This window comes from Eulemur rufifrons, chromosome 9, assembly GCF_041146395.1.
Source record: "Eulemur rufifrons isolate Redbay chromosome 9, OSU_ERuf_1, whole genome shotgun sequence".
Taxonomy (NCBI): Eukaryota; Metazoa; Chordata; class Mammalia; order Primates; family Lemuridae; genus Eulemur; species Eulemur rufifrons.
Window position 1 is genome coordinate 22304994 of NC_090991.1, and position 13078 is coordinate 22318071.

Genomic DNA, 13078 nt, shown 5'->3' on the forward strand with positions numbered 1-13078 from the left:
TCTTTTTACTCATATCAATTCCTAAAAAACTGATTTTAGCTTCTGCCATTGTGAGTTTTCGCTTATGGAAGACGTTTTTCCCCCCCTAAAAAGGGCCCAATTTCCCCTGGGTAAAATTTTGCACATCTGAATCTGTTATCCACAAGATACGATTTCTCTGCCAGTTTTTGTGCCATAACAGGGTTTACCATTGAGTTGCAGATCCGGTTAGCCTTTTCTTGCGCTGGTTTTTCAAAATGGCAGACACAAAACATCTGTGAGATCCAAATCGTGCGGAAAAGGGGCAGGGTAAGCCCCTGCTGCTTTGTGGACATCTCCCCTAACCTAGAAGCATCAGGGAAGGCACCTCAGAAGAGGAGCCACCTGAGCTGAGAATTATAGTCTGCATAGAGGATCCAGGCAAAGAAAGAGGGGCCAAGTGTCCCGACCACGGGGAACTGTTTGAGCCGGGCCTCGTCCCCAAGCGGTGGTGTCTCCCCTTCTCCACAGGGACTCTGTAAGCTCGGCTCTGCGGGCGGCACGGACTATGGTCTCAGGCAGTTTGCTGAAGGGTCGACAGAGAAGCTGGCCAAACAGTGTCGCAAGTAAGGGGCTTGCATTAATATTTCCCGGGACCCCTGTCTCCTCCTGGGCTCCCGTGCAGTGGTCTCTGGGGCGTGCTCTAGTGAACACCAGACAGTGAAAGGGCCCTCACCGGCTGCCCACTACCCTGAAATCACTGCACCCCCTCGACCCTGGCACCCTCCCCAGCAGCCCCGCCCCCGCCCTTCCAGGTGGCTGTGCAATGCGTCCATAGACACCCGCACCCGGCGCTGGGCAGTGGAGGGCCTGGCCTACCTCACGCTGGACGCGGATGTGAAGGATGACTTTGTCCAGGACATCCCTGCCCTGCAGGCCATGTTCGAGCTGGCCAAGGCAAGTGTGGAGTCTGCCCTCTAAGCTGGTTCCTCAGGAAAGGTCTACTGGGTCCAGGCCCACAGGAATGGGATCCCTGTATCCTCATTCTGGCTCTACTCCCTACCTGCTGTGTGAACCTGGATTGGCCATTTCCCTCTTTCTGGCCCTCATTCTACCTGCCTGTAAAATGGACTCACCTGTCTCCATGCTTTCCAGGCAGTGGGAGGATGAACAAGAAGACAGTGTGTTTTCCTGGGCCCTCTGGAAGTGACGTATTGAGGGACCAAGAGGCACCATCTAGCCTGTCTGGGCCCCTTCCTTCCCCCCACCCCCTAGACCCTTCCCCTCCTCTGCTGGCCGACTTCCTGGCTCTTTTCCACCAGTAAGGGGAGGAAGTGGGGGAGGGATTTCCACCAGGGCCAGAGGGGAGGATGTCCAGCTCCCACCCTGTCCCCACCCCAGTTGGACGGGAAAGTGTCGGACTGGGCTTTTGAAAGAGGCACAAGGCAGGGAGCTTTGGGAGAAGATTCCTATTCAGGCTGTCAGGGGAGCTGTTGGCTGCGCAGGAGACGTTGCTGCCCACTTAGGAGCAGAGCCGTGCGTCTCCTCGGTGCCACTCTCTCTCTCCAGGACAAGCCCCACCGGCCACACTCTCCCAGTCCTAACGTCTCCTCTCTGCCTCCCCCCACCCTGTGCCTCTAGAGCAGTGACAAGACCATCCTGTACTCGGTGGCCACCACCCTGGTGAACTGCACCAACAGCTACGACGTCAAGGAGGTCATCCCGGAGCTCGTCCAGCTCGCCAAGTTCTCCAAGCAGCACGTGCCCGAGGAGCACCCCAAGGTGGGGGCGGGAATGGCCCGGTAGAGGTCTGTGCCACGGGGCCTCCAGAGGAGGTGGAGTAGCGAAGAGAGTGGTGTCAGGGCTGTGTGTTTGGGATGATGGGGGCGGGGGTGGGGGTGGGGGGAGGAGCGGGTGCTGTAAGATACGGAGCAGTTGAGGACGATGGTGGTATTAATAAATTTCCCCACCAGATGGCGCTCAAGTTATTTCTTTGTTTTAATTTTGTAGCCTGAGGAAACTTAGCAGTTCATGTCGTTGTGTGTGCGTTGGATATAAGACAATTTTATTTCACATTTCCAGCATTTATAATGATGTGGATTTTCTGGGATATCTGGATTTGTAATGCGGGTGCTAAGTAGGAGGAACTGGGCTCGGTATTAGCTCGGATGTCACACATCCCTGGGGCCCTCCTTGGTGCTTCCCTGCACACAAGGTGTGATTTGTATGTCATTTGCATATGGATATATATGCAAAATATTCCCAGCCAGTAAAATCATTTGGATTTTAAAAAATGATCAAAGTAATATAACCATGCTGCAAAACAAATGAAAAGGTGGATAACAGAGAATAACCACTCACAATGACATCATCTCTGCGTGACCACTGTCAGAATTTTGGTATGTTCTATTACCTGCCAGAGGTTTTGTTTTTTCTGAACATCTTTTTTTTTTTTGAGACAGAGTCTCACTCTATTGCCCAGGCTAGAGTGCTGTGGCGTCAGCCTAGCTCACAGCAATCTCAAACTCCGGGGCTCAAGCGATCCTCCTGCCTCAGCCTCCCGAGTAGCTGGGACTACAGGCATGTGCCACCACACACGGCTAACTTTTTCTATTTTTAGTGGAGATGGGGTCTTGCTCTTGCTCAGGCTGGTCTTGAACTCCTGGCTGTAAGTGATCCTCCCGCCTCAGCCTCTCAGAGTGTTAGCATTACAAGCGTGAGCCACCGCGCCCGGCCCTCTGAACATCTTTTTAATTTTCATAGTTATAATCAGAATGTAGTTATCATTTTGGGCCCAATTCTGGAAACATGCTTTATGTGGTTTCCTCGTTGTCATCTCATTCTCTGAATCAGTTTTAAAAGCTGCAGAGGATTTCATCCAGGCAAGAGCATAGAGCATGTTCCGCAGCTATGAAGCTCCCATGTGGCTTCTAACGATTGCCCACAATTGTCAGCCTCTTCCTAACCACTTCTCCCTCTGAGAATTATCTGTGGTGACTGTTCAACCCTGGGCTGACTTTGGGTTTCCAGCAAAACCCAATCCATTGTCATGGCAGCTTCACCTGCTGTCCCCTTTCACTGCAGCCCATATTCTCTCCCCACCCCCACCCCACCCCAATCTTTTGCAAGGAAAGCAATATATGGGTCATCTAATGTTTTAGATTATCTTTCTTTTATGTCACTCCTCTGTGAATGAGAGGGCCTCTGGGATTGATTTTCTTACAGTATCAACTCTGCAGGCTCAGTATTGGGTACTGGGAGCAGGGAGGGCAAGGACAGGAGAAGAAACGCACAGCAGCAGACATACTGTATACACCTTGGTGGTTGTCTGGAGAAGGGATCTGGAGAAGTGTATTCGTTTCCCGTTGCTTCTATAACACACTGCCACAAACATAGTGACCTAAAACAACACAATTATGTTCTCACAGTTCTAGAGGTCAGAAGTCCTAAAACTCAGAATCACTGGGCTAAAGTCAAGGTATCAGCTGGGCTGCTTTCTTCTGGAAGCTCTAGGGGAGAATCTATTTTCTTGTCTTTTTCAGCTTCTAGAGGCCACCTACATTCCTTGGTTGGAGACCTGAATCATTCCAACCTCTTGCTCCATTCCATTTTCACATCTCCTAGTACTAACTCTGATCTTCTGCCTCCCCCAACCCCCCTTTTTTTGAGGCTGGAGTGCAGTGGCCCGATCCTAGCTTACTGCAGCCTTGAATTCCTGGGCTCAAGAGATCCTCCTGCCTCAGCCTCCTCAATAGCTGGGACTACAGGCCTGTACCACCATATCTGGCTAATTTTTTAATTTTTTGTAGAGATGGGGTCTTGAGCTATGTTGTTCAGACTGGTCTCGAACTCCCAGCCTCAAGTGATCCTCCAGCCTTGGACACCCAAAGTGCTGGGATTACAGGCATGAGCCACTGCGCCTGGCCCCTGACTCCCTTTTGTAAAGACCCTTGTGATTACATTGGGCCCACCCAGATAATCTAACATTATCTTCCCATTTCAAGATTCTTAACTTAATCACACCTGCAAGGTCACTTTTGCTTTTGTAAGGTCACGCATTCATGGGTTCCAGGTATTCGGCTGTGGTTATCTCTGGCGGCCATTCAACCTACCTTCAGAATTCAGATATGCACTATCTTTGGTTCCAATACAAACTGGCCTGGTGTGTGGGCCCCTTCCTCATTGCCACTCCTTCATCTCCCCAGGACAAGAAGGATTTTGTAGACATGCGCGTAAAGCGGCTTCTGAAGGCGGGTGTCATCTCCACGATGGCCTGTATGGTGAAAGCAGACAGTGCCATTCTCACCGACCAGACCAAGGAGCTGCTGGCCAGGTGTGGTGCAGTGGGCCAGGGCTGGGGGCTGAGGGGCCTGGAGAACAGGAGGCTGTGCAGAGATAGGAATGGTGCGGGTCTAAATGAGGGGGTGAGCCACTGAGGGACCTGGAGAGGGACTGAGGGAGGCTCAATTTTGAAAAGCAGCATGGTGGGCGGGTCATCACAGGTGGAAGTTTGCATCAGCAGGAAGGAGCCCCTGTCCGTTCTGGTTACCTTGTTCCCAGAGATTAAAGGCACAGTCTCTGTGCAGCCCACTGGGGGTGGCAGGCAAGGTCACAGCTGCGGTACAATGCAATGGGTGCCATGATAAGGAAAGTCCAGAGGGCTGGTTGGAGCACGGACTGGAGGGAGGTGAGTGGGCAGCCAGGAAGGCCTCCGGGAGGATGTGACAACTCAATAGAGCCCTGAAGGAAGAAAAGGATCCACCCAAATGCAAGGGAGGGAAGGGTCCAGGCAGAGGGAGCAGCATCTGCAAAGACACTGAGGATGGGGGAGAGTGAGTGGATTTGGGGTTCTCTGACAGCATGTCTGGAGCAGGGAGCGCACCAGAGAGAGTCGTGCTAGATTACACCAAGGCCAGATGGTTGAGGTCCTGGGCGTCCCCATGTTAAAGAGTTTCTCTGAGGTGGTTGTTTCCCTAAAGCAGGATGGGGGCTCTTTGCAACCCCACTTGGCCTCACTTCCTTCCCAGCCACTTACATCCGTGCCGGTATCTTCCCAGGGCTGCTAATTCTGGGAGCACAAGTTGCACTGTCCAGGGTTTCACTGGTCTGCTGAGTCCCTGAGGCTGTGCTGGTGCAGTAAATGTTCTCCTTTCTCGGTGGTCCTACAGGGTCTTCCTGGCACTGTGTGACAATCCAAAGGACCGAGGCACCATTGTGGCTCAAGGTGGTGGCAAGGTAATTGGACAGGACAAGGTCCTTGCCTTCCTAGAAGGTGTCCTATGGGGGAGAAGCACACTGTGTGTGCGCCGGGCCCAAGAATAAAGTACCCCCTGCCCCAACCCAGCCTGCTGGAATTCCGCCACTCGGTTGTCTATCTGCACTGCCTGTGCTCATAGTCCCAAACCAATTTCTGCTTGACTTGATGCTGTGTCGTGGTGTGTACTCTGGGATCCCTTTTATCCTCCTTGCTGTTGGAAGGAAGCATGGAGCCAAGGTAGATGGGGAAGACTTGTAGCCGAGACCTTGCTCTTGCTCTTTTTTGGCTGTGTAACCATGGACAAATTACTTAATCTCCCCAATCCATGATTTCTTCATCTGGAAAACAGGGGGGCCGGGGATGACACACTCCCTTTGCAGAATGTCACATGGATTAGAGAAAATGCATGGAAATTATTAGCTCCCAGTAGGTGCTCAGTAAATGACTGCGATTATGATGGGGTTTGGCTTGGGCAGAAAGTAAAAAATCCATTTGTTCAATTACTTATTTTTCCAAAAGCTGAAGGAACATTTGGATGGGTGGGAGGCAGTGGGGGTAAAGACCTTCATGTGCTCTGGGAACCAGGGGGAGGGAATCGTGGTTAAGTATCTGATTTTCGATGACTGAGTGGTGACCTTGCCCTTTCCTGCAGGCCCTGATCCCCCTGGCCTTGGAGGGCACAGACGTGGGCAAGGTGAAGGCAGCCCACGCCCTCGCAAAGATCGCCGCTGTCTCCAATCCGGACATCGCCTTCCCCGGGGAGCGGGTGGGTGTTTGGATGGGTGGGATACGGCAGCCTCTGCTCCCAGGGGGCTTTCTCCTTGTCACCAGCCCCAGTCTAGGAGCGGGGCATGGTGCTGTCACAGGGAGTGAAATACATTACATTAGTGGCACCTGTATCCCAGGCCTGGTTCTGCCTCTGACAAATAGGGTCGTCTTCCCCAAACCCAGTTATCTCATCTGCAGAGCAAAGGAGGTAATCCCGCCTCCCAGGATCATGGTGCAGAGTAAATCAGACGATGTATGGAAAAGCACTCGGGAGATTTAAAGCTGGGCGCCTATAAACGTAAGGTGCTGGGGGAACGCAGTCCCCATCTGACCCGCCCCTCTGCCCCTCCCCGACAGGTGTATGAGGTGGTGCGGCCCCTCGTGAGGCTCCTGGACACGCAGAGGGACGGCATCCAGAACTACGAGGCTCTCCTGGGCCTCACCAACCTGTCTGGGCGGAGTGACAAACTCCGGTGAGTGGGGCGGGGTGGAGGGAGCAGGGGTGGAGAGAGGCGCCCACAAAGTGTTTGGTTGGAGTGTCACAGGCAACCTGCTTTGATGCCTCTCCTCAGAGCACGGCATCAAAGGCAGTGGGAAGGGTTTGAGTCAGCTCTCAGAAAGACCACATGTGGATGTGGGATGCCACAGGACACCACAAAGGCACTTCTTTCTAAAGTAGCACAAAGATATCCAGGAGGACGGATGGGGATAGTGTATACCTTTTTGGAAGCAGGAGTTCGGTGGAATGTCTTGGGTTGGGATTCTTTTGGTTGCAAGTAGCAGAACACTCAACTCTGATTGGCTTAAGCATACAGGAAATCTATTGATTTATGTAAACTAAGAATCTGGGGCAACCAGATTCAGGTGCAGCTTGAGGCAGGCGTTACAAAGCTGCCCTGGGTCCTTGTTCTCTTGCCTCTCCTCTCCTTTCCCTGTTGTCTTAATCCTCACATGGGCTCTTCTGCTCTCTTGTGGGCACAGGGCCAGCCCTGGACTTCACATCTTCTTGGCTTCATGTCCAACAGGAAAGAGAATTTCTCTTTGCCAACAATGACACAGAGGCTCTTCAGTTGGGTGACGTGTTCATCACGGAGCCCACTGCTGTGGCCTAGATGCTAGGCTATGTCATTGGGTTTATGCTCCTGGGTACTCCCTCTGGAGCTGGAGGCAGGCTCAATGCCACACAACCATGCTGGCGGAGGCTGTGGGAGGGACACCACCGGGATGGAGGGATGGCCTTGGGCTCACTGCAGAGGACTCAAGGGCCTCTCTTCCTCCACCCTCCCACCCTAGGCAGAAGATCTTTAAGGAGAGGGCCTTGCCAGACATCGAGAACTACATGTTTGAGAATCATGACCAGCTGCGGCAGGCGGCCACCGAGTGCATGTGCAACATGGTGGTCAACAAGGAGGTGAGGCGGAGACTCAGGATAGGGTGGGTGTGGCTAAGGCAGAGAGGGGGCCAGAGGGCAGGACCTGGGGCGAGATCGGGGGCTATTACTGTGGCCAGAGAACCCAGGACTCCCCAAATATTTCCTAGTTTACAGGCCCCCTTCCCTATAGGATCCCTGAGAAACATACATGCATGAAGGGAAAAAACACAAAGTAGTAGTATCCCAAGCTGGGGCTTTGACCCCAAAGCCTGGGCTAGATGAGGCAGAAGGTGCCATTTCCCTAAGTTCCTTGGGCCTAATTAACCTCATAACAAAGCAGGTTGACAGACCAGGGCCTCTGAGAGCTCAAGAGAAGCTGAGACCACTTGCATTTATTGAAGCTCCAAATATATACACAAATGAAGAAATGCCAAATACAGTTACACACCCTTTTGGAATATTTTCAGTGTTAGCATGTCATGAACTATCACTGTTTCCATAGAAATTGCAATGCAATATAGCTGCGCTCTTCACAGAATAACTATAGGATTTATAAAAAAGAAAATGAATTCAGAACATGCCATAGGCCTCATGGTCCAGTAATGGGACAGATTATAACCGTCTGGTGAATGTCTTCTTTTTCCTGTCCTGTCAGAGAATCGCTGTGCCTCTAGGTACAATCTCAGAGATAAATGCAGGGTCTAAGTCAACATGAGGGCTGGGCCCAGTGGCCCTCCTTGTTCCTAACATGAGGGCTGGTGTGAGACCCGGTCTGTTTGCCCTCAATGTCTAAGTCTTTTATTTATTTATTTATTTTAAATTTATTATTTTGAGACAGAGTCACTCTGTCACCCGGGCTAGAGTGCCATGGCATCAGCCTAGCTCACAGCAACCTCAAACTCCTGGTCTCAAGCAATCCTCCTGCCTCAGCCTCCCGAGTAGCTGGGACTACAGATGCAAGCCACCACCTCCCGGCTAATTTTTTTTTCTATTTTTAGTAGAGACGGGGTCTTGCTGTTGCTCAGTCTGGTCTCAAATTCTTGAGCTCAAGTGATCCTCCTGCCTAGGCCTCCCAGAGTGTGAGCCACCGTGCCCGGCCAATACCTAAGTCCTGGATCTCACTGTTATGGGAGGAAAACCTGACCCCCAAAGCCTGTTTCAGTCAGGAGAAATAAAGCCACCAGAGTCCCCCAGGGTGCTGGGGGGGTCCTGGCAGCCATGTGGAAGAAAGAGGGTGTGTCCAAGCAGGGCAGGGGTGGGGAGGGCTGGGGGGTAGAGACAGACAATGGGAGGGGGAAGGCAGCCTTCCCTGGGGGGCGCTAGCTGGTGTGACAACCCAAATCAAAATGCACAGGGGCCCTGGCGGGATAGAGGCTCATTTCTCGGTCACTGTGCCATAGTCCCATTTGGGTCAGGGGGCTCGCTTCCAAACAATGGCCTGGGGACCCAGACTCCTTCGATCATCAAGAACCGTCTCCCCCTCTGTGGTCCATCTCCATTCCAGTGGTGCGTGGGGAGAGAGACCATGACACCAGAGGCACCAGTAGTACCCACCCATGGTGGCCTGAAAGTGACACACATCACTTCTGCTCAGGTCCTGTCAATGAGAACCAGGTACCGCCACCTCGAGGTGTGAGAGGGCATGAATAGAGTCCCCAGCAGGGCGGCTGCTTCGCAGCAACTGTGCCCATGAGAGGGCACCATGCTGACCCCTCTGCCATGCTCTCACCTCTGGTGACCACGGCTCCAGCTTCAGGGAGATGCAGGTGGAGGGTCACACCTGGGCAGCTGTGGCCTTTGTCCCCTTTTGGAGCTCCACTGCTAGGAAACCCGACCCAGTAAAATGCCCTTAAACTTAACTAACCAGACTTTACGGTAGTGCAGGGGGGTGGGAGTGACATGCTGCCGGGCGTTAATACCTCTCTGGACACAGCAGGGCCCTGGGCCCCAGGAGGCTCTTGTAGGGACGACTGGTCTCTCGCCTGGTGGAGACCGTATAGCAGCTCCCTAATACCAAGCAACCTAATTGTCTCTGCCCAAGTCTCTGCAGAGTCATTTAGCAGACCCTGGAGCCCCATCCATTGTGGGAAAAACCTTCCAAGCTTCCCCCAAAGGAAGGGAAACATGTTTCTTCAGGCATCATCTACTCTCCGGGAGTCTCTGCCTGCCTCTTTCCCCTGGTGTGGAGAGCTGAATGCAAACAGATGTGGTGACTCACCCTGCATGGGGAATCCCTTATTTCCTTGATCCTTTAGCTGGAGGAGTTCATCCAGCCAATCAGGGAAGGCTTCCTGGGGGAGGTGGCATGAACAAGCTGCTCAGAGGAAGACTCCACATGATCCTGGGTCAGAGAACTTCAGATGCATCTTTCCTCTTCAGGCTGGGCAGGTGGTGGGCGTTTTTCCCTGAGCCACGTACCTGTCTCCCACAGGTGCAGGAGCGGTTCCTGGCCGACGGGAATGACCGGCTGAAGCTGGTGGTGCTGCTGTGCGGGGAGGATGATGACAAGGTGCAGAATGCAGCTGCAGGGGCCCTGGCCATGCTGACAGCGGCACACAAGAAACTGTGCCTCAAGATGACTCAAGTGGTACAAGCGGGCCCTGGGGACAGGGAGGGGCTGGGTGGGCTCTAGGGAATCTCCCCACCCCCAGACACTGTCCTGGATGGTCCTCTGGGAGGCCAGACCCCGCAGTAACCCCTCCCAGCCCCCAGGTGTCTGTTGCTACCACTAAACAGAGGAGGGTCTGTACCTTTCTGCACTTACACTCGTTATCTGGACTTCCCAAGTGTGCTAGCTCAAATCCCTCCCACTGTAATTTCACCCACTGCCTTTGGTGGTGCATGTATCTTATTAATAATAACAACAACTCTAACTACTGCTGCGGAGCTCCTGAGCTTCTCAAGAGAAAAGTGAAAGTGGTTGGGCTACTATAGGGAGCTCAGGGTTTAGAAAAGAGGCTGCAGATTCTCCTCAGTGGACACGAGGACCAGCTCCTGTGGTGGGACGGGGACCATCACAGCAGATGTAATGGGAATGATATTTACACAGTCACAAACAGTCACAAACATGGGGGTGCAAAATGAAACTGTCCTTATTTCGCCAAACTGAACTTAGTTCATCATCTTCTGTGATGGTGAAAGATGTAGACATCTCAATTCAAAGATACTCACATGTGGTTTAAAGGCATTCTCTCTTAGATAGCCAACTTAAGGTGTGTGTATGGGTGGGCGTGTGCTCTAAGTTCCAAGGGGGCTTCTGTTGTCCTGGCACCAGGGGAGGGTCTCTGCTGGTTGGAGTTCATCCTGCATGGTCTTTGGGTTTCAGCCTCTTTCCCTAAGGCGAGCATTCTCATAACTATAAGAATCAGCTTGTTAAAACAGTTTCCCCAGATATTCTGATTCTGCAGCTTGCGAGTGGGATGCTTCTGGCTTGGAGACCACACCATGAAACCGCTGCCATAGAGTAGCCTCTGCTGGAGTAACTGTGGTCATGTAACTGTCGCCAGGTCCTCGCAGGATGCTCTGTGACTCCTTGCTCTAAGTGTTTACATATATTAAGTCACTTAATCCTCCCAACCACCCTGTGAGGTGGATATTATTATTATTGTTATCCCTGCTTTACAGATGAAGAAACTGGGGTGCAGAAAAGTAACCAGCCCAAGGCTGCACAGCCAGTTAGTGGGAGTGGATTGGAATCCTTCAGGATTGCTGACCCACTCTTGGCCACTTCTTTGTTCCTCCTGAGGGGCTCAGAAATCTTGGCTGCATTTTTGTCCTGACATGGGCATCCTGGGGAGTCTGTGAAGCTGCCCAGATCCATCTTTTGTGTGACCCTGTGGACATGTGGGATGCTCGACACAGCAGTCTCGCATCAGCTGGGATATGCCCTGGAAAGCCAGGCAGCAGTTCCTCCTGCCCCGGAGTCCCACACTACCGGGCTTCTATTGCCCCTTCTCTTGAGCCTCCAGTGACTCATCCCAGGGAGCAATGGGCCCTGGACCCTTCAGCACAGAAACCTTCCCTGGGCCCTACCACAGCGAGCTGGGCTTGATTTCCTTTCCTTGGGGAAGGAGACTCAGTGCAGAGTTTACAAAAGTCTGCTTCAACACTCAGAAGCCAAGAATCTGCCTTTTCTTCCCCTCTGTGTCTGTCTCCCATCTGAGAGCAGTGCATGTAGAAAATTATCCCTGCTGACAAATGCCAGGTGAGGGTAACAGGTATGAAGAAGCCCAAGGGGGAAATCTTGGGGATGATGCCTTAAATTATCATCCCTTTCCACTTCCACCTGTTGAGCACTTCTGTGCTCCAGTCCCCATGCTAAGCTCCTTCTACATATCATCCCATTAAACCACCACAATTTCAGTGGTAGGCATAGCAGATGACAGATGAGGCTCCTGAGCTTAGAGAGGTTAAATAACTTAGCTGAGGTCATGCAGTTGGTGAGTGGCTGAGCTGGGACCTGAACACTGGTCTCTCTGACTCCAAACTCCATGAAGATGACTATTCTACTCTGCTGCCCTGTGTGTGTCTGTTGAATGATACAGGAGTTAAGCCTTCTGGGTCTATTCTCAGCTTCATTTCTGCCTCCTGGGGTGATCGGAGTAGTCTACAGTTCTGCCTCCCCATGCATAGCAGTTGTTTTGCATTACAGCTGGGAATGGAGGAGAAGATATACTCCAGACTCTTGTGTTGATTCCAGTTAAAGTCAGGCCTGGTAGAGAGCATGTCTGCATGCCTGGCACTCATTTCTCAAAGGGCATCTGGGTTGACAGAAGCTGGGTTACCCAGGTGCCCAGGGTGAGAATCCTCCTTTTGAACACTGTGCATCCCCATTGCTCAGGCATGCCGTGGGCCTGCCCCTTTGCTTCTCAAGCTGCTTAAAAAATAAATGGATGTTAATTCCATCTACTATTTCTGGATGTGTGACCACAGCTAACTTACCGGCCAATCCTTTCTGTTTATCTTATCTCCAAATCTCCTCTATCTCCCCACTGATTCCTCTAATCTTTCTGTCTTAGTCTTTCTGTTGCTATAACAGAATACCAGATTGAGTAATTTATAAAGAAAAGAGATTTACTTAGCTCATGGTTCTGGAGGCTGGGAAGTCCAAGATTGGGCGGCTGTGTCTGGTCATCTTCTGGTGAGGGCCTCATGCTGTGTCATAACATGTAGAGAAATGGAAGGGGCAGAGGGTGCATATGAAAGGGGCAAAACACAAAGGGTGGCATGTGGTGCCATGAGGGGTTCTCGTGGTAACTAATCCAGTCCCTCAAATGCAAGAACTCACTCACTGCTGAAAGAATTAACCCTACATTAGAGCAGCATTAGTTCCTGTAACAACCTAGTCACCCCTTAAAGTCTCCACCTCCCAACACCACCATACCAAAGACCAAATTTCCAACACATGAATTCTGGGAGACACCCTAACCTAGAACCTTCCTCACCCTTTTCTGCCTCTCCAGACATCCCAATGGTTGGAGATCCTACAGCGGCTTTGCCTGCATGACCGGCTGTCAGTCCAACACCGAGGCCTGGTCATTGCTTACAACCTGCTGGCGGCTGATGCTGAGCTGGCCAAGAAGCTGGTGGAGAGTGAGCTCCTGGAGATCCTGACTGTCGTGGGCAAACAGGAACCAGACGAGAAGAAGGCAGAAGTGATTCAGACAGCCCGGGAATGTCTCATCAAGTGCATGGATTATGGCTTCATTAAACCAGTGTCTTAG

General features: G+C 52.0%; 1 protein-coding gene across 1 annotated transcript in view; it reads left to right on the forward strand.

The window, feature by feature from the left end:
- The window catches only part of UNC45B (unc-45 myosin chaperone B), a 30027-nt gene extending 16949 nt beyond the window's left edge, over window positions 1-13078 (forward strand). The window contains exons 10-19 of the mRNA XM_069481027.1: window positions 490-584; window positions 774-915; window positions 1600-1740; window positions 4164-4291; window positions 5127-5193; window positions 5868-5981; window positions 6341-6456; window positions 7277-7394; window positions 9787-9942; window positions 12818-13078. Coding sequence (XP_069337128.1) covers window positions 490-584; window positions 774-915; window positions 1600-1740; window positions 4164-4291; window positions 5127-5193; window positions 5868-5981; window positions 6341-6456; window positions 7277-7394; window positions 9787-9942; window positions 12818-13078 — 1338 coding nt within the window. The remainder of the gene's footprint in view (window positions 1-489; window positions 585-773; window positions 916-1599; window positions 1741-4163; window positions 4292-5126; window positions 5194-5867; window positions 5982-6340; window positions 6457-7276; window positions 7395-9786; window positions 9943-12817) is intronic.